This window comes from Numida meleagris, chromosome 1 (assembly GCF_002078875.1).
Source record: "Numida meleagris isolate 19003 breed g44 Domestic line chromosome 1, NumMel1.0, whole genome shotgun sequence".
Lineage (NCBI taxonomy): Eukaryota > Metazoa > Chordata > Aves > Galliformes > Numididae > Numida > Numida meleagris.
The window spans coordinates 39,964,124-39,983,807 of record NC_034409.1 but is presented as its reverse complement, the minus strand read 5'-3'; the positions used below and the strand labels follow the sequence as shown (position 1 = coordinate 39,983,807).

Here is a 19,684-nt window from a genome sequence, read left to right as displayed (position 1 = left end):
AGTAAGAGTTGGCTTGGTGGCACTTGTAGTGACATAGAATTGAAATACAATAAAGTTTTCTCAGGGAGAAAAATGAGATTAAAAAGTGTCCCTAAGGCAAATCAAGCTCACCTTAAAATTGTTTTACCTTTTTCACATTGTGGGCAGTCTATCAACGTGAAGGGAGTGCATGAATGTGTAGATTCTGTCATTCCTTAAAATTCCTTCCAGTCTGTGTGGCTGTGGGGTTTTTTTTGTTTTGTTTTTGGGTGGTCGGTTGGTTGGGTTTTTTTTCTTGTCTTTTGTGGGCTTTTTTAGTGAGTGTGGTTGTTTGTTTTTCTGGAAATGATGCCATAATCATAGTGAACTGTCGTTCTCAACATTGGAAGTAGTTTGAAATCCTGTGTTTCGTATTATCTTAGCTTCCTTTCAGCTCATGTTTTATTTCAAGGGTTGTAGTGTCTGTGAATGCTAGCTGTTGTGCTAGGCGCTGTGTGAACACAACACAAAAAATATCATCTGCTATGTACAGTTTGACATTTAAGTGTAAGATGTGAGAATAGTTCAGTAAATATGTATTGGCAGGAACACCAAGAAACAAAATGGTATTTGAGATCTCCAGAGTTATTTTTTATTTTGGCATCGGGATAGGGTTTATTGTGTTCTAGATTGATGTTTTTCTCCCTAGTGATGACAAAAGGAGTCTGACTGGATCAGATGTAGACATCTAAAATGAGCTGGGCTGAATCCTTCTCTCTCCCTGACAGACTTGGAACAGGCATGTCACAAGGTTTTGGTTCTAAAGGAGCTGTAAGTAGGTGTCAAATTAGAGATAGGATGAGATACTAGATTTGTGCCCGTAAGCATGAAAAAGATATCCTTTATGTCCCCCTATAATGAGGGTTAACCTTTGTGAACTAAATACGCTGAATCCTTTCAGTGAAATGTAATGATTTACAAAAATCAGAATGATTTTTACATACCCTGCTGTAAAATGGGGATGCTGATCTTTTTTCTGTCACACAGTAGCACAAATTGTCTAATAATATTAATTTATTACTTCCTAGTTAAGGAACAGCAGCTGATAACTAGTACAGTCTCCAGTACCTATAGCGGCAGTGATTCACAGAAGTTTCTGTACTGTGCTCTGCTAGGAACTTGCTCTTGGCTTTGTATTCCTGGCATGAAACTGGTAGAGCAGCGTTGTTTCACAAAAGTTCTGAAGTCTGGGACTCCAGTGGGTGACATGACTCATGCTTTCTGTTGAGCCATACCTGCTGTTTAGCTGTACCTGTCTGTGTATTGTATACTGCTGTAGAGCCCAGCAACTTGCACAGGGCCCTTGGGCGCTAGTTGGAAATTGTGGTAGTCTTGTTCCTGCCGTTAGTTTAGCTTTGTGCATGTGATTGTAGTGGGTATTTCTTGGAGTTCCGTAATGCTCATAGATTGTGCAGCAACAAGAAACTGAAGGAATTGTAAAACGTTCGATTTTATCAATTGATTTTGTGGAAGATAAAACATTCGTGAGATAGATTTGAGATATTTCAACACCCACACTGACGCCCAGTCAACAACACTAGAGAGACTCGCTAAACAAAAAAAAATCATTTAATCTATAGGACTGAACATTGTGGTCCTTGATATACTATATCTTACATTATATTCCTGAAATAAATTAAATTTCTGTGCATTTTTAGACAGGCTAAAGCTTGACCTTAGTACTGTCTTCCTGCAGAGCTGTTAATCCAGGATGATACAGGGACAAGTTGCTTTTGTTTTCCAGTCTTAACGCAGACGTACATACACAACGTATTGCCACGTCTTGAGTTGCTGTCACTCCTCTCTGTAGCAAAGCAGTTTTTTATTCTCTGTAAGTGAACAGCTTGTGGTAGGTGTTGGGATAATAATTCTGTTTAGCTTAGAAATTACTGTTACCTTGAGAAGAGTCTTTCTGATTGATAGGAGGGTAGGTTGGAATTTTCATTGTCTACAAGAAATTGATTTGAAAATGATAATGCTAATTGCACATACTTAGCATTCACCTAACGATATAACTAGAAAATTGCGGCACCACAGATTGAGTTCATCGTAGTTAACTTCAGTAGCAAATAGATCAGATGGCTGCTGAAGTCAGCTCAGCTTGATTTATTGGTGAGACCATTTGGTCATGACTTGCACATTCAGTCATACATGAGCATGGAAATTGAAGGAAAAACATGTCTGATCTTTTTTTAACCTTTTGTTCCAGATAGGCCTAACGTTTCTGTAGAGTACTGTGGGTGATTCCTGAGAGGAATGCAGTCCAAGGGATACCCACAGAAGTGCTTTGTGGCAGTTGTAATTGTTTAAATACTGTCATTTGCTTCAGATGTGACCCATCTGAAGCAGCTGTGCATGCCAGTGTTACAGCACTGTAAATGTTTAATAGAGGCACCTTACAAGCTATGCTGAAAGCAGTAAATAAAATTAAGTTAGGGAATAAAAGTCTCTAGTGACTTCTTAGCTCTGTGAGAAAGGATGAGGAATGCAGGGAACTGAACTATTACATGCATCTCCATTAGGAAACAGAGCTGAAAACCTGCTTGGCACAAGCATCCCCTGAGTTTCCTACTTGAATCTTATGCCAAGAATATGCTGCCAGATACGTTTCTTAACTCATATTGCAGTTAATACCTGTCTATTTTGCACTTGCTGGCTTTTTCCTTTGCACAACAGCGTAGTGTCACGCAGCATCATCTTGTAATTACTGTTATTTGAGGTATACGGTAATGATGTTTCTATCTATTCAGACCTAACCACAGCTTTTCAGTGATGTTTTCCATCTAAGTTTCATGTCGTTCTTACAAAGGAGAACATGCATTTGAGAGCAATAATTCACCTTTTTAAAGTATATTTTCATGATATTGCTTTCTGCCTACTGAGACTATTCAGTGTGCGAGAAGGAATGCCCAAATGTATTAAAACATGCTTTTATTGTCTTATGCTGTATTTCTTCAGATGTTAGGCCAAGTATTATTTTACATGTTAGTTTGATCATAATATTGCTTAAAAAAAGAGTAAATAAGATGCGTTTAAAATACAGGACTATGTAAATAGAGAGGAGCTGGTTTTGAGTAAATTAAGTTGTAATTCTGCAAAATCAGACTGATACTTGACAGTTGAATTACAAGATAATGTTGGGGTTTCTATTTGCAGATTAACAAGATGATCCCTCACGGAAGTGGTACAAAACCAGTCATAAGTACCTGCAGAGCACTTAGGGACTAATAGTGAATGCAGTAGGAAGATTCATTGGGAAATTTTATTGTATGTTGCAAATGTTTCCATAAAATGGATTAAAAAGCATGAAAATCCAATGTTTAAATATTGGAGGATCATTTTTTTTTTTTTAATGTGTTTGCACCTAAAGTAGGTCTTCTGCGTGCAGTGGTTTTAAGGTAAGTGACATCTTGCTTGCTGCTGCACTGCACGATTCCTGACATGAACCAGGTGCTTCCCATGTTTAGCAGAGATGCTTGGCATGACTTGGGAGACCCACATTATTCCTGTGATCTGTATAAGGAAAATATGAACACAGGAATTCCGTCTTTCCATGGTCACGTGCAATCAGTTCATCATGCAGGGAGCCTGCAGTAATACAGGCATGTATCCAGAGCTGTTGGAATATGTCACCTACAAAAAATAGGGCAGAGTGGCCACTTCTTGAATATTTAACACATGCAGAGCGCTGAGCAGTACTCACAGAGTTACCAGCATTCTGGCATCTTCTGAACTGGTTGACTTCGCAGTCTTAAGATTTTTCTTTTAATGTTCTTTGTCTGTAGTATGGGAGATTGGAGGAAAAAAAGCTCAAAAAAATTCCAACTATAAATTATTCTGCAATGTCATTTCTCTGAGTTTAGGAGTAATAATGTTGCACAGTGGTCTTAGGTGGTATAATTGGTGTCATTAAACACTCTGAGTGAACTATTTGCGAAAATGAGGTTAGGTTTTAATTAAATTGGGTCTGGTTTTTTTTTTTTTTTTTCTTTAAATAGAAGCTCAGTTTAAAAACAGTGGAATCCTTAGCAGGATGGACTGAGTCAGTGACTGCTGTAGCAGCTGTAGGCTTCTCTGCCAAAATCTTCCTCCTGTCCTTTCCTGCAAGCGTATTTTGTGTGTGGTGCTGATCCACGCCAATTCAGTAAGTACTGCCTTCCCAGAGGATCTGCACATGCTCAGCGGATCTGGTTCAGCTGCACTGCTTGTGAGCTCTCTGATGCTGGTGCTTGCAATGAGTGTTATAGACATCTGTGCTCATTAGTGCTTAATTTCGTGGAGGAGTTGTTTAAACTTAAAATTCTGTTTCAGAAATGTGTTTCATTCCTGGTAAATAAAGTCAAATGTACCTGTGTTTTATAGTTAAATACAAGTTTCAGTGTGCCCGTGCACCTGCAGATCAGTGCATTGCAAGACCTGCATGAAGACTCATGAGGAATCAAGCCCGAGGTCAGGCAAGGCAGAGTGGGGCTCCTTGCTCCTACTTTAGGTTGTCTCAACAAGCAGCAGCAGGCACATCAGCACAGCCTGTGGGACAGGCACTGCTTAATCACCAAATCACAAAATGATTTGGGTTGGAAGGGACCTTAAAGCCCAACCAGTTCTAATCCCCTGTCCCCTGACAGGGACACCTCCTACTGAATCTGGCTGCCTGGAGCCTCATCCAGCCTGGCCTTGAATGCTTCCAGAGATGGGGCATCCATAGGTTCTCTGGGCAGCCTGTGCCAGTGCCTCACCACGCTCTGAGTAAAGAATTTCCTCCTAACATCTAATATAAATCTCCCCTCTTTTAATTTAAAACCGTTCCTCCTTGTCCTGTCACTATCGGGCTATGTAAAAATTCAGTCTGTCTCGCGTTCATAAGCTCCCTTCAGGTCCTGGAAGGCCACAGTGAGGCCTTCTCCGTGCTGAACAAGCACAGCTCCCTCAGACTTTCTTCATAGGAGAAGAGGGGCAGGAGATGCTCCAGCCCTTTTAAGTCCTTGTGTGGACCGAACAGAAAGTAGAGTGTGTGCAATATGGTTTCTTTATTGTAGCTTCTGTTACGCTTGCTTCCATTCTCTCCATTAATATTTTTTTTGCTTTGTTTACTTTTTTCCTTTTTTCTTATCTGCAGATGTTGCCTACTCAGCCTCTCTGAGTGGGGCTTTTATTTGCTGTTGCTCTTTTTGTTTCTTTCACTTTTGACTTCATGAAGTTATGTTCCAAAATTGCATAAACTAGTGTTGTGCTAGTTCAGAGCCTTTACACGGCCAGAAGGAATAGGGAGCAATTCCTGGCTAATGTTCGGAGCTGTCAGCAGGGACTTCATGTCAAGGAGTTTATTTTTATGCTACGTGCTTTCTTTTTTGGACTGGCATCACTTTTAACTCAGAAAATTAAATGCTCGTTTGGAAAATTTTATTCCCAAAAGGGTCAGTATGGAAATTCTGCTTGGCTGTTGAAAATGATGATGCCTAAATGGGTATTTCCTCCTAATCTTCTTTTAGAATTTCTTGAATAAAAATGGTCATCACACAATATGTAGTGTATAGCTGAGGCCTCTGTGGGAAGAAGAGTCCACTGCTAAATATAGACTTATTGAGAAGGGAAGGACTTCCTACCATATCCACTTGTGGAAATAAATGGCCCAGCATGGCTGATGGCAAAAGCTTCTGTAAGATGAAGAACCATATAATCTTTTGAGTTGAAGGGGACCCTTGAAAGTCATCCAGTCCAACTCCCCTGCAGTGATCAGGGACATCCACAGCTAGATCAGGTTGCGCAGAGCCCCGTCCAGCCTGACCTTGAATGTCTCCAGGGACAGGGCATCCACCACCTATCTGGGCAGCCTGTTCCAGTGCTTCACCACCCTTATTGTGGTGGTGAGGCACTTCTTACTTATCCAGTCTAAATCTCTCCTCTTTTAGTTTTAAACCATTTCCCATTGTCCTGTCAGTACAGACCCTGCCAAAGAGTCTGTCCTCTTCCTTCTTACAGCCCCCCTTTATATACTGAAAGGCCAGTGTCAAGTGTGCCTGGAGTACTCCTGATTCCTGCACTTGTCTGCTGTTTGTTTTAGAGAGAGAACTTCAGTTAACGCTGTTTTCCTGCGTTGCCCAAGACTGAAGCCTAGGCGATGGGGCTGTGAGTGCTTGGGGTAAGCGCAGGGGATGGAGACCCTGCTCTGAAGGACCTGCGTGGTCCTTCACTCAGCAGGATCCATAAGGGATCCTTATGAGTGTCCTGGTGGAGGGAGAAAAGTCACTCCATATTGCAGAAAGATGAGCAAAAATGTATGCAGCTCTGTAGAAAGAGGCAGCAATACTTGTCGGACATTTTGATGAGGTCCTTTGTATCTTCTCCTTATTGGTAGTAAGTTACTGAATATCATAGTGGTGGTTACATGTATGTGCTTGCATGTTAAGATCCTACACATCCCAGTTCCATGGGGTGAAGATGGAGAAGAAGCCTGCTACTCAGTATGACCATCACCTAGCATGAATAATGTAACATTCAGGGGAGAGGAGGACTCGGGATTCAGTTGATTGGTGGAGACACAGTCTGACTGTGTTCATAGTGCTAGAAGGAACTAGAACTGGGTGTGAGCTCACCTGTGTACTGCTGATAGTGCCTGTGGCTTAATTATTAGCAAGGCTTTCTGGCATGGTTTTGGTTCATGCTGCCTGGTGCTCTCTTTCTCCATACCCAGGGACTATCTAAGGACTAATGCACCAGGAACCAGGACTTGCAGTAGCATGAACATTGCAGCACTACATTTGGTTGCCTGTGTAGTGCTCCTGGGTCCTTACCAGCCTCTGCATTCTCAAAACCAGCTGCATGCCTGTCATCTGCATGCTGGGGGTGTGCAACACAGACCTACACTTCATGCTGGGAAAACACTACTTCAGTCATTGCATTATTTTGGATGCTTTTAACCGCTGGGGTTAAACAAAACCAAGAACAACCAACACAGGTTGTTATTTGTTAGGGGCAGCACATGATTTGTGTAGGAGACACAAAGGTGAGTGCTGTGCAGCACAACATGGCAATTTTGTGCCACTTGGCTTTGGAGCCAGGGGGCCAAGCAGCTTCCCGCTTGTTTGCCTCCATTTACTCTTATCTTAGTAGAAGTTGCCTGCCTCCTTCAGCTGGTCGACTCTGGGACAAGGGCTTCTCTCTCCTCTTTTTTTTAATTTAATTTTTTTTTTTTTTTGAACCAGCCCCTACTGGAGGTGAGTAGGATGGGTTGTTGCATTAAGCCAGCTCCACTGGAGAAGTTGGTTTTATGATGGGTTATGTTTTTAGGACGTAGTGTGCAAGCCACTGCATAGACAAGTGGTCACATAACGTTCACAGGCAAGTTGAAAATGTTATAGTGCTTGGAAAGTGTGAGACTAATCCCATAAAAATAACTTTGCAAAACTGTATTTTGTCTTTTCATGTCTGGAGACAGGGGTTAATGTATTTTGAAGGAGCACTGCACCTAGTTCCATGCAGAATTTTGTAGTTACACTTGCTAGAAACCAAGTCATCAAATTATGCTTGTGTTTTCATTGCTGCTATCTCTGCTGTGGGTTTCTTTTCACAACTCAGCTCTTCTGTGAATTGAGGTTCTGACTCCGCTGTCTTGATTTCTGTGAGCTGTCAAGGTTTATACTCATCTGAATTGAGTCTTTTTAAAAATATCCTCATTTCAGTGACAAGTAATGTGTGTTAGATACCTGTGCCTTTTCCTCATGTGCTGGACGTCGTCTTCAGGTTCCTGGCAGCAATATCGCGTTTAGTTTATTTTAGCAAATGCTCCATTTTTACCATATGCTGCATTTGGGATGTTTGTGTGAGTATTACCAGGGACTTTCAGGAAGCCTGAGTATTTTGCATACTACTGTGCAGCACTGATCCATGAGGGCAGGTACTGGATGTAGTCACCATCTTTCTGATCAATTCCCAGCTCTGCTGTGTCAGTGACGCCTCAGGCGGTGCAGGCCTGATCTAAGCAGCTCTCTTTGTCACCTTTGTTCTTTGTTTGGAGTGCCTGACTGCTTCCAGGAGTTACTTGATTACCTGCAGGTGATCTCCTTAAATTTTTCTCCTCTCTTAATGCCTATGATACTTTGCTGGTGGTAAGAACTGAGGGTACTCACCTCCCATTAGACATCTGATGGGATGCCCTAGACGTTCTTGCAGCATTTCTCAGTGGCCTCCTGGCTCTGCGCAAGTAAAGAGATGACTCAGAATTCTTTCAGCTTCATGACAACAATTCCTATCACTTGCACCTAGGTGTTCCAGCATGTTATTTCTTGTTTGAAGTCTCTTTTAGTAATTCAAAGTAGTAGTTAAGGGTGTAAAAAAAAAAAATAATAATAATAATTTTACTGTACATTTGTATCCAGAAGGAAGAAAACTTGACTTCTCCTTGACTAAAATTGGTTTTTCCTGTCAGTTTTTTTCTCCCCACTCGTTTGTGGGTTAGCTCACTGCACAGGCTGATCAGCTGTAAATACAATTTTTACTGCATTTCTTTTATTTTCTCTCATTCTGATGTCTGTCTTGTCAGAGCAAATGTTCACCTGTAAGTAGTAATATTGTATATTCTGCTTTACAAGTTTTATGTAATAATTTTGAAACCTCTAGCATGTAGTAAAGACAGCATATAGTGTTACTTATATCGCATGACTGTCAGCCAACATAAAACAATATGCTACAACTTGACGGGAGAAGACAGCATATAAAAATACTGAGATGTGAGTGTATGGAGTATCAGTATAACATCCCTTCCCACCTTAACTCTTCTGTGATTCTGTGAACACCTATTTTAACGCTGATGAAGAGATACCAGTCAACTCTTAAGAACTAATAAACTTTAAAATCCTATATTTATTTGTATAACATTTTAAACATGTTTATAAATCATATCTACCAGGAAGTAGCCCAGAGAGTTATGCATTTAAACTTAGTTCATCACTTTTAGGCTAAAAATCACCGTGAACTGATATATTCTAGTGATCTTTGTTAATACAGAACGTGTGTACTTTTACAACTGTCGAGCTACAAATTAAAAACCTTATGTAAAGATTTTAAAATGACGTCATATGAAATTGTGCCACAGTTGTATAATTGGTGCACCATTATATGGCCAGTCCTGGGAGGAGAAGACCCAGAACCTGCTTGAGATGCATGGATTTCATATGGGCTGCAGTGAAAGGACCTGAGAAGTTCCTTGTGTCCAGGGAACTGCTAACTCATGATGCTGTCCTAATTTATTGCTCAGGTGCACTGCACCTGAAGTTGTGTCTTCTCTTTGGGTCTTGTTTGGTATTACTCCATGTATGTATCAACATACATTCATTTTACTTAAATATATATATCGGTGTATTATGTGTTATACACCTATATGTATACTACAGAGATACACACATGTGTATGCATGGAAAAAATAATATATATATGTATAAGGGAAATGAATGCAAGTAAAGATGCTTGAAGACAGATGCTCTAATTGATTTACTTATCAAACTTAGCTTTGTATTTTCTTTCAAAGGTTCATTCCTAAAGAAAGCATTATCCTTGTATAGATCTATAATGCCATTGTCTTTCCACTTTATAAATACCTACCTAAATCATAGAATCATAGAATGGCTTAGGCTGGAAGGGACCTTAAAGACAATCCAGTTCCAACCCCTGGTATGAGCAGGGCTGCTACCCACTGGCTCAGGCTGCCCAGGGCCCCATTCAGCCTGGCCTTGGATGCCTCCAGGGATGGAACACCCGCAGCTTTTCTGGGCAGCTGTACCAGTGCCTCACTGCCCTCTGAGAACAGAATTTCTTCCTCACATCAAATCAGTCGGACAGTATTTCAGAAATAGGTGGGTAAAGATTATATTAACTGTAATTTTTTTTCTCTTTAGCATAGATTAAAAAAAATGTATTCCTCTTCTTCTTTCTGATATTTTTGTTAGGTATTGCTTGTCTACATCAGCTGCCTCACAGGGAAGAGATTGTTCCTTATTGCTGACCTGGGATTAAGTTTCTGGGTGCTTCATTATCAAAATTAGTTCTGACGATTGAATTTTCATTTCCAGAATGCAGAAACGTCTTTTTCCTGCTCAAAGATTTATTAATTCTGTGGCATATTTTAAAAATATAATTTGGATATAAATAAAACAAAGCTTTCCTAAACTGTATTGGTTTCCATTTGGCAGTACAAATCAAAGAAAGATTAGAATACAATGCCAGACTATATAAGAACAGCAGGTCAACTTTTATTACCGCTTGATCCTACCAGGTTCCTGTTTCAGTTTATTCTGTAAGTGATTAATAAGTGGCGATAACGTCATGCTTTCTTAACAGCTTTAGAAATTAGAGCTCATTTTTAGAATGGCTGCTTATAAAAGAGATTTACTGGGTGTGTAAAGAGTGTTTAAGGTCATCTCGGGGAAATCCAAACAAGGAAGAAATAAAAAGCAGTGAATCCAAGGAATAGATGTAAAGTCTTGGCAGCTAGGAGAATAAGGGGAGGGGAGGAAGCATGGGATGTTGTTGTATGTATAATCTGCCCAAGCAGAGATCCAGAAATTGCACAGCTACAGGGGTGCAAGTAGTTGAGTAATGTAACTTGCTACTTTAAAAAGCTTGGAAGTGCCTTATAGTGCTTCTAAAAGGAATGGTTTGAGTGGGAAAAAATGAACGGGGATGTCTTTTCCTCTGAGTGGTGAAAGCATTAAGGTGAAATTGGTGCTATGTTCCATGGAAAACTTCTAGAAATTCTGAAATGGTTTAGACTCAGGAATGGAAGGTAAGTGGTACCTTCACGACTTTTGCTCCTGCGGGATGTTTTCTCATGAGGAATTTTGATGAGAGGGAGAAGTGTCATGTCTCATCTTCCTTTCTCCTGCTTTTACAGCTGTAGTCGTTCCTGGTTTGCATTAGCACCAAATTGCCTTTCTGTTATCCAGTACTCAGATGTTATCTCACTCCTGGTATCTGAATGAAATGTAGACTACGCTGCAGAAAATGTGTATCTGCTGTTTCAAAGGAGATGGTAGTGTACAACTGAACCGATGGAGAGAAGAGATGCAGTTAAGATGTTACTCCTGTTGGCTCATAGCGGGGATTTGAGTTAACTTGATTGGCCAGATGGAGATAGAATCCACTTGTTCCTTGGTACATAAGGAAGCCCCAAAGCTCAGCAACAGACCTGCTTCTTCCAGGCACTGCAGTTGTATCTGCCCACGCATGGGGGAATGTACAGGGCTTGTGTTTGGATTGCACATGAAAACCTAAGTTTTTTGATGGCATGTTTTCAGTCAAAATATAACCTTGCATGTTGCAGGAATATCATTACATGGTCATAATTAGAGTTTACACCAGTGCAGTCAAGTTCTAATACGCTGCACATATTATATACACTGGGGTTTATACCAGTGTACCCTAGCAGTCTGTTTTAATCCAGGCAATTAGCTTTGGTTGTGAAACTTTCAAGTAATCTTTCAGGGGTTTGCAGTGAAACATTTTCGTAGTCTGGTTGACTCCAGAGCTTGTACGTGTTTTAAAGTAATGTTTGCTAATGCGTTTTAACCAGTTGATTTGGTTTAACATCTGGAAATCTTTGTCAGACACTCGTAAACACAAACAGCTCTATTTAAGCCCTGGTGACCAGACTTCTTATGCACTCCATGCATTGGCCACGTGAAAGGTCAAGATGAGGCAGGAAGGGAATTAGCAAAGTTGCTTACATCCTAGTTGGATAGAAAATTGATTAGCAGTAACGGGTTTTATTAATGGAAATGGTCTCAGCTGCTATGCATGCCCCTACACATATGCTCTTGTGCAGGTGTGTGTTAGGCTGCATGGTGAAGCAGATAAGAGCTCATCTGCAGTGAGATACGTCTCTGCTTTTTCCTTGGTTATCTCACTTAGATCGCACCCTCTACACATTGATATGGGGCTGTGCAGACATGAGTGCAGACGTGAGGAAAAGGGAGTGTGATCAGGCTGTTGCGGACATGGGGAAAGGGAGCACTGCAGGTTTCAGGAGCTGTGCTGACTTGTCAGTCTGCAGTGCCTGTGACCTCCCACTTGGGCTAGAGCAAGAGCAAGACTACTTGATTAGCAGTAGTATAATATTAAAAGGTAATGCAAGCTGCCAGAGGTCATGTGAAAGAAGCAGAAGTATTAGTAAAGCTGCATTTTAGATACTGTGTTGAAAGAAGTGTTTGATGTCAGCCCTGGTTGAAGGCTGATGTTGTTAGTAACAGTATTTTTTTCACCAGTATGGAGGAAACTGTTAGCATAAATGGGATGGGTTACTCCTTTTCTTTCAGCCTTCTCCTTCCCATTCTCAGTTTTTGGCCAACCTTCTCTTGTTCCTTGCACCACTTTTGGAGAGGGACAAAAGTCATAACAGAAGTTTGCCTCATTTTAATATTTTTTTTAATAGTTTGAAAGCTTCAAGTCAACAGAAAGAGAATGCTGATTTTAGTATAACTAAATATATTCTTGTTTTTGTAACAACCTTTGGATAAATAAGACACAACAAATTTATACAATGAGAAAAAAGATGAAATATATTCCCATAGAATCATAGAATCATTACCTTAAAGAATGATTTGTTTGTATTTACACTGAAGATTCCGAAATAACGTAAGTCAAATTTTTCATAATCTGCAATTCTAGTTTGGTTATCAAAGTATACTCATAGGAAATTGGTTTTATGCATCAGTTATAGCGTATTTTTAACTTTTTCTTCATTGTTATTTTTAAATACAAAAATAATAAAACCTGCTGTAGTAACATCTGTTATAAAGGACTAGTTATGTTGTGTGGTTTTTTTTTTTAAGTTTTAGTGGCTGCCTTTTGTAGCAGTTGAGACTATTTGCTGTGAACCTTGTTCCTAAGCATGTGTTTTCCCACTTTTCTTTTTTCTGAAGACCTGGCACATCTGAATAGTACTGGGAGACTTCTAGATGTCTTCCATTGAGGTGCATGCACAAGTCTGTGTATTTAAGTTGCTTAACTGCTTACGTTTGCACTTACTATATGAAAAAGTCTCATGAAATTTGTGGATATAAGATGTATCCACTGCCTCCTTTTGGTGTCTTGTGTAGGAAACAGGCACCAAAGTCCAGGGATTTCTTTGTACAAAGGAATGTTCTTCACTACACTGCAGCATCATGTGCAAATTTTCCCTTTCTTTTCAATTTTGCCTTTCCTGATACGTTCACCAGGGAGTATGACCATAATCTTGAGGCTTCAGCATCTTCCTAAAAAAGAAGCTGTTTCAAAATGAAAATAAACAAAGCTTATTTGAATCTCCCTTGGCACAATTTGAGGCCATTCCCTCTCATCCTATTGCTAGTTACATGGGAGAAGAGGCTGACCCCCACCTCACCACAACCTCCCTTCAGGCAGTTGTAGAGAGCAATAAGGTCGCCCCTCTGCCTCTTCTTCTCCAGACTGAACAATCCTAGCTCCCTCAGCCGCTCCAGACCCCTCACCAGCTTCGCTGCCATTCTCTGGACATGTTTCAGGGCCTCGATGTCTTTCTTGTAGTGAGGGGCTCAAAACTGAACAGAGTACTCGAGGTGAGGCCTCACCAGGGCTGAGTACAGAGGCTTACCCTCTCTTTAGTCACAATTAAATCTGCCTCCATCATCTTCTTCACTCCATCAGCTGCTTACACACATGAACCAGATTGCTCCTGAGCCTTCTCCAGGCCAGCCATTCTTAGCACTCTTAGCCTCTCCTTGTATGTCTGGTGCTCCAAACCTTTGTTGCAGTCACTCCAGTACATCTTCCTTGTGCTGAGAAACCCAGAACTCAACCCAGCACTGCAGCTGTGGTTCCACCACGGCTGAATAGAGAGAGGGGAAGGATCACCCACCTCACTCTTCTGGCAACGCTCTTCCTGCTTCTTGATGCAGCCCAGCATCCTGTTGCCCTTACTTGCTGCAAGAGCTCACTGCTGGTTTATGTTCCATTTGGTGCCCACCAGGACCCCTGGGCCCTTTTCTGCAAAGCTGCTCTCTGGCCCATCAGGCACATACTGATGCTTGGATTTATTCTTCCCCAGGTGCAGTTTGTGTTTTCCTGTTTTGAACACCATGAGGTCTCTGTTAGCCCATTTCTCCAGCCTGCCAGCGTCCTCCTGCGTGGCAGCACTGTCTGCCCTTATAGAGGCAAAATTAGAGGCGTTGTTGTTTCATATCTGTAAATGGCTACTTTTCAGATGCTATTATCAATGATAAGTTACCTTGCTAAAACAGCAATTTTGCACCACTTTATGGGATTCTTTAAATAATTCCCATCTTTTTGAACAGCTTTGTTCTTCTGCTCATAGGAGGGAAAGTGTGGCATATATTGCAGAAGTTGAAAATGCTTTACAAATTGAAATGCACTTTAAGATCAAGTTTTGTTTCTGTAAAACAAATTATTTACCAACTTTATTTTCTCTCATAAAATAAGTCTCATTATCCTCATTCTTAGCTAGTTTATTTTTACTTACAAAAACATCAGTACAGTGATCACTGAAGGCAGTGTAATGTTTCATAGAATTTTCAGAGCGGATGGAAATGTCTCTTGCATCCTGTTTTGAAAACTTATTTCTACATTTCTCTGTAATTAGTGTCATAAACAGAGAATTTCGTGCTTTGTCACTATTTTTTTCCAGTAAAGGCTATTGTTCAGTTAATGAACTCCTTAAATACAATTTTCTGACTTTTTACCTAATATTTACTGATGCTGGGGGGAGTTTTGTGTATGACTAATAAAGTAATTGGTTCTTGTCCTTCTTACAACATCCTGAAAAATGTTTGTGGATTTAATGTCTAATCTGAGCTATCTTTTAACCAGCTGAAACATGTCTTAATTTTTCTATGTGATCAGGCAGTTACTGAAACTACAACTGTAGCATTACAATGAAAACACATTGCTTCAACTTTTCTATTTCTTATTTGTACGTTTGAGTGCACAAAACAGCCATGTCAAGACTTCTAGCCTACCTGTTTAAAAGCAAATGCCAGGAGAACACCACTTCAGTTAGCTGGGGTGAATCTGAGGTGAGCTGGGTTGCAGTACATGGGTTAGAATGGCGAAGGGCATACCCACAGATAGTCACCATCGCCCAGCTGGTATGCAGTAACTTGATTTGGGTCTCAGCCCTGTACTGCTTGCCAGCTTCCATTTTTCTTCAGAAGGACAGCAGTGGTGTCAGGAGAATCAGAGCAGTTTTGCTCTGATTAAAATTAACAAATTTAGCTGATAAACAGCAAAATGCACAAATGTTTTCCTATAGTAGTTAAGATGTATACTGTTTTTGGTAATATTTCGGACACTGCAGGGCATGGTAAGCGCATCACATTTTAAAAAGTAACCAGAAATTGTCATTAAGGCTTCAGAGCTGGTGTTGAGAAGCAGTGGTACAGTGACTATAATCCTAGTATTTTGTCTATCCTGACAGCAAAACAGTGCAAAACTGAGTTGTACAGCAGCTGTTTAAGGCTTTGGCCTCCTTCTCTTAACTGCAGGGTTCATTTTCTATGGGGTTATAAAGTATTATGGAAATACAAAACATAAAATGTTATTGATGAGTTTTTGCTTTTTGTTTTTTTCAGGACTCCTCCAGGATGGTTTCGAGCAGATATAAAAGGTATGAGATCTTTGTACTCAACACACTTATTCACATACATAGTTGTCCCAGAAATAGCCTTCGGCCACCAAGTCAAATGTGAACTACCAGTCAGCTCTTGCCTCAGAGGACACCAATGGTGTCCTGAGCTGCATTAGGGAAAGTTCTGCCAGCAGCTCAAGGGAGGTAATCCTAACTGTCTGTTCAGCATTGGTGAGGCCACACCTGGAGTGCCGTGTCAAGTCCTGGACATACTGCTAAAGAGCTCATGAAGGACCACTAAGATGGTTTGGGAGTAGAGCACCCCCCTAATGAGGGGACTGCTCTGCCTGGAGAAGCGTTGTCTTGAGCATGTCTCATCAATGTCGATAAATACCTGAAGGTTGCAGAAAGGATGGAGCCAGACTCTTTTCAGTGGTGCCCAGTGTTAGGACAAGACACAGTGGGCATAAACAGGAGCCCAAGAGGTTCCCTTTGAACACTGGAAAACAATTCTGTGCTGTGTGGCTGACAGAGCACTGGCACAAGTTGCTCAGAGAGGCTGTGGGATCTCCTCTTTGTGTATCTTCAAAAGCTGCCTGGGTATGGTCCTGGGCACCCTGCTCTGAGTGTCCCTGCTTGAGCAGGTGTTGGAGCAGATGGACCCAGTGGGCCCTGCCAACCTGAACCCTGTTGTGAAAGCTAATGAAAGACATTGTTCTTTGAAAGTGTAGGCCATTATACTGCTGCTGCAGATATATTGCCTGATTTGGGATAAGGACTGGAGCGATGCACCAAACTTACAAGTCTTCTCGCTTATGTTACTATTTTTAAATAACCTCAGCTAGTATTTTATTGGGTCTTATCAGTGCAGAGCAGTTTCCCAAGGAAGTATCTCTCTGAGTATTTTGGCCTACACATAACCTAGGAGCCAGCAGTTTAACAGTTGAGTTATGAATCTGAAGTTCAATACAGGTAGATAATTTTGTTGCTTTCCACAGTACTACTGAAATAAATTTCTGTGATTTCATCATATTAATATTTCAGTTGTAGGAGATGCTGCTCACTTAGTGTGTCCTGTGTGTTAGTTGTGTGTCTTTGAGACAAGTTTTACTCCTGACATTTTTCAAGTTTATCAGTCAGAAAAATATTTCGGATGCTGATGATGTACTGGACCAGTGTGTGAAATTTTTTGTCCATGTGGAACATATAGACACAGCTGTCATAGTTGTTAAAAATGTAAAGGTAACATGGGTTTTAAAATATATCAACTGAAGCAAGGCATTTTGATAAGCACATGTTTATTTCACATATGAATGTATTCTTTTATACATCCTTTATTCAGATAAAACATGTGGATGGTTTTTTCATGGCTGTAGAAGTAACTGCAAAGAGCTCCTTCAGTTATCTCCACTGGTGCATTTTTCACCCCTCAAACTTCCACACCTATCATTTTATGCTTTAGATTTCTTGTTGTGGTACCTTCTTTTTATATGTAGGTTACTGCATTTTGATAAATATGGCCAAATGGTGCTTTTTATTGCTCTAAGGTTTTTTGAATCGCTTTGGCATAGCAGAATGGGTGGACTTACTTTCACAAAATTAATACCTACGTAATTTCATGATTTCTTTTTTTATTAATCAAACACATTTTAGTTGAATCTCAACTTCCTCCCCAGTACTTTGCAGAAGTTCGTTGCTCTCTGTATCTGATGAATACTTAGTTGTGTGTGTCATACTATTTGGTGGCTTTTCGCAAAACTTTATTTTCACTCTGTATTCATTTGCAAGAACTTGGTTATGTCTAGGGTGCCAATAAATAGAAGTTTGAGTAATCACACATATTTGTAACATACTTGAAAATAAACTAATTCTTCTGATTAGCATTGCAAAAGTAGGAAACTCTGAAGTTAGGAAATGCTAAAATAAGACATGTTTGTGCAGTCTTTAGTCAGCTTTAGTTATATGTAGAATGTACATTCTTTGTTCGTGAACTTTGCCCCTCAAGACTTGCATCACATTCAGGAGGAATCTGACTTGCTGTGAGCTGCTCTTCAATTTTTTTATATATGTTGCCTTGTATCTTACTTGTTGCATAGTCTTCAAACCTCATGTTGAAAAAAAGATATATTTTCCTGTGAAGTCATTGCAGCACCCAGTACCCAAATATTGGTGGATTTTATTCTAACAATACCCCCATGGGATGTACAGTAGTCAGTACTTCACAGAGGCTCAATACCAGTTGCGTTAAGAGGTAAAAGCACCTATTTATTTTCTTCTGTATTTTAAAATTTCTCCCTCTCAAGTAATTTTTCAGTTAAAAGCACTTGAACAAGACATGTCTCCCAGTGGTTGCACTTTCTGGTGTAATATCTTAAAGGAATTGGAACCAGCGTCCTCCTCACTTCTGACAGCATTTGGCTTGTTCTTGTCTTCCATCATCTGCAATACAAGAATGTCCTAGAGAAAGCAGCCTGCTTTACAGTAGCTCTCATTCACTATGGTGTAGATCTTGGTTATGTTCAAAATGTAGCAGAAGTCCTTTGGAAACGGAAAGGTCAGTTGTGTGATTATAATCATGAGCTGCTTCAAGTCCCAGATGTGTTCAACTTAAAGGACTTTTAACAGTTTTGTTCATAATTACTTAGGTTTTCAAAATGTACCAAGAGGGCTGCAAGTTACAACTTCTGCACAACCACTTTGAGATCCCATTTGAAGCTATTGCTTGCACTGCTCTGACCACAGGCGGTCAGTACTTTCTGGATGAGGAAGAGTGAGGCTGTCCTAGTAGACTTTACAGGCAACTGACAGCTAAAGTGGAAATATTTACCTAAAATCCTTGCTCTGTTATAGACCCCCATGGGAAGAATGTGTTATTTGTCAGAAAATTTCCAATCATTTTCCCCAGTCTTTATTGCTCATAATACTCACTTGCTTTCTTCCTCTTTCCCAGTTGTTCCTCACCAGAAGTGACATTTCAGCGTTTTTGTTCACTTTACTGATTCCTATTTCCTGGCCCAGTTAGACAAAGACAGCCTTTTCCCTCTCTCCCCCTTCTCATGCATTCTCCTATTTAACCATTAAGGTGCTAGACTTCTCTTTGTCTCCATCTTCTGACTTCTAGTCTTGGATTACTGATACCATCTCAGACTTCCAGTACTTCCTTTTCCCTTCCCATGTGGCTGTTTTTAAGTCTACTGAAATACTCATCCTCCTTGACCTAAAAAGACAAGAGATGTATCAACAGCAGAGAAGGAATGGTGTGTGCTGTCTGTTCTGGTGGAGTTCCTGCTCTCATAGTTTGTTCTTGGGCTCAAGGAAGTGCACGCATTTTGCTACCTATTTAATCAGACATACTGAGTACTTTGCCTTGTATGGATGTAGTGATACATGGTGAAACATTTATATGGTATTCCTGAGAAACCCATTTCACTAAGTGCCCCTTGATGGGAAGACATGTTTACAAATGAAGTCTGCTGGCTGCTCTGTTATTCTACTTATGTTCTGGCTGACTTGGACAAACTGAGCCTGTCTCCTTATACAATAAAGTAAATAAAAGCTTGGGATGAGATTCTTAATCTGTAACTCTAGTCTGTCTACTGAATTTGCTTTAAAATTTTCTACACTCACACCCTGGAATTTTGTATTTGGGTTCCTTTGTAGTTGCATGAGTTAACCACGTAAAATATTTTCAGAATGAAGTGATGGTTTTGTTGTGATTTGGAGTGGTACTGTAGGATGTGTTTAAAAACATGACGGGTATCTTCAGGATTGTGCTTACATGAAGACCTCAGGTCAGACATGTTCATGAACGTATTTGAGAGTTGTGACCAGTGAGCTGTGCTGATTGTCAGCTACATGTGATTTAAATGTGCAGGTGTCCTTCTCTGGCTCATACCTATTTCCTCATCTTTAGTTTTTCCCTAAGCTTTTCTTAACATGAAGTGCTTCATTTTGGCCATTCCAACTACTATTACTGTAGCTGAGTATACCACTAAAAAATGCCTTGTATGTAGTTATTTTAAACCAGGAGGAACACTGCCATTAGTAAGCATGGTTTTCTGAGTCAGTTCTGATGGT

The 19,684-nt window shown here is 40.3% G+C and overlaps 1 protein-coding gene across 1 annotated transcript in view; it reads left to right on the top strand.

Moving 5' to 3' along the window:
* Window positions 1-19,684, top strand: part of PAWR (pro-apoptotic WT1 regulator) — a gene marked incomplete at its 5' end in the record, with an annotated part of 77,370 nt that overhangs the window by 41,900 nt on the left and 15,786 nt on the right. Inside the window, 1 exon segment of the mRNA XM_021385244.1 lies at window positions 15,612-15,646. Coding sequence (XP_021240919.1) covers window positions 15,612-15,646 — 35 coding nt within the window.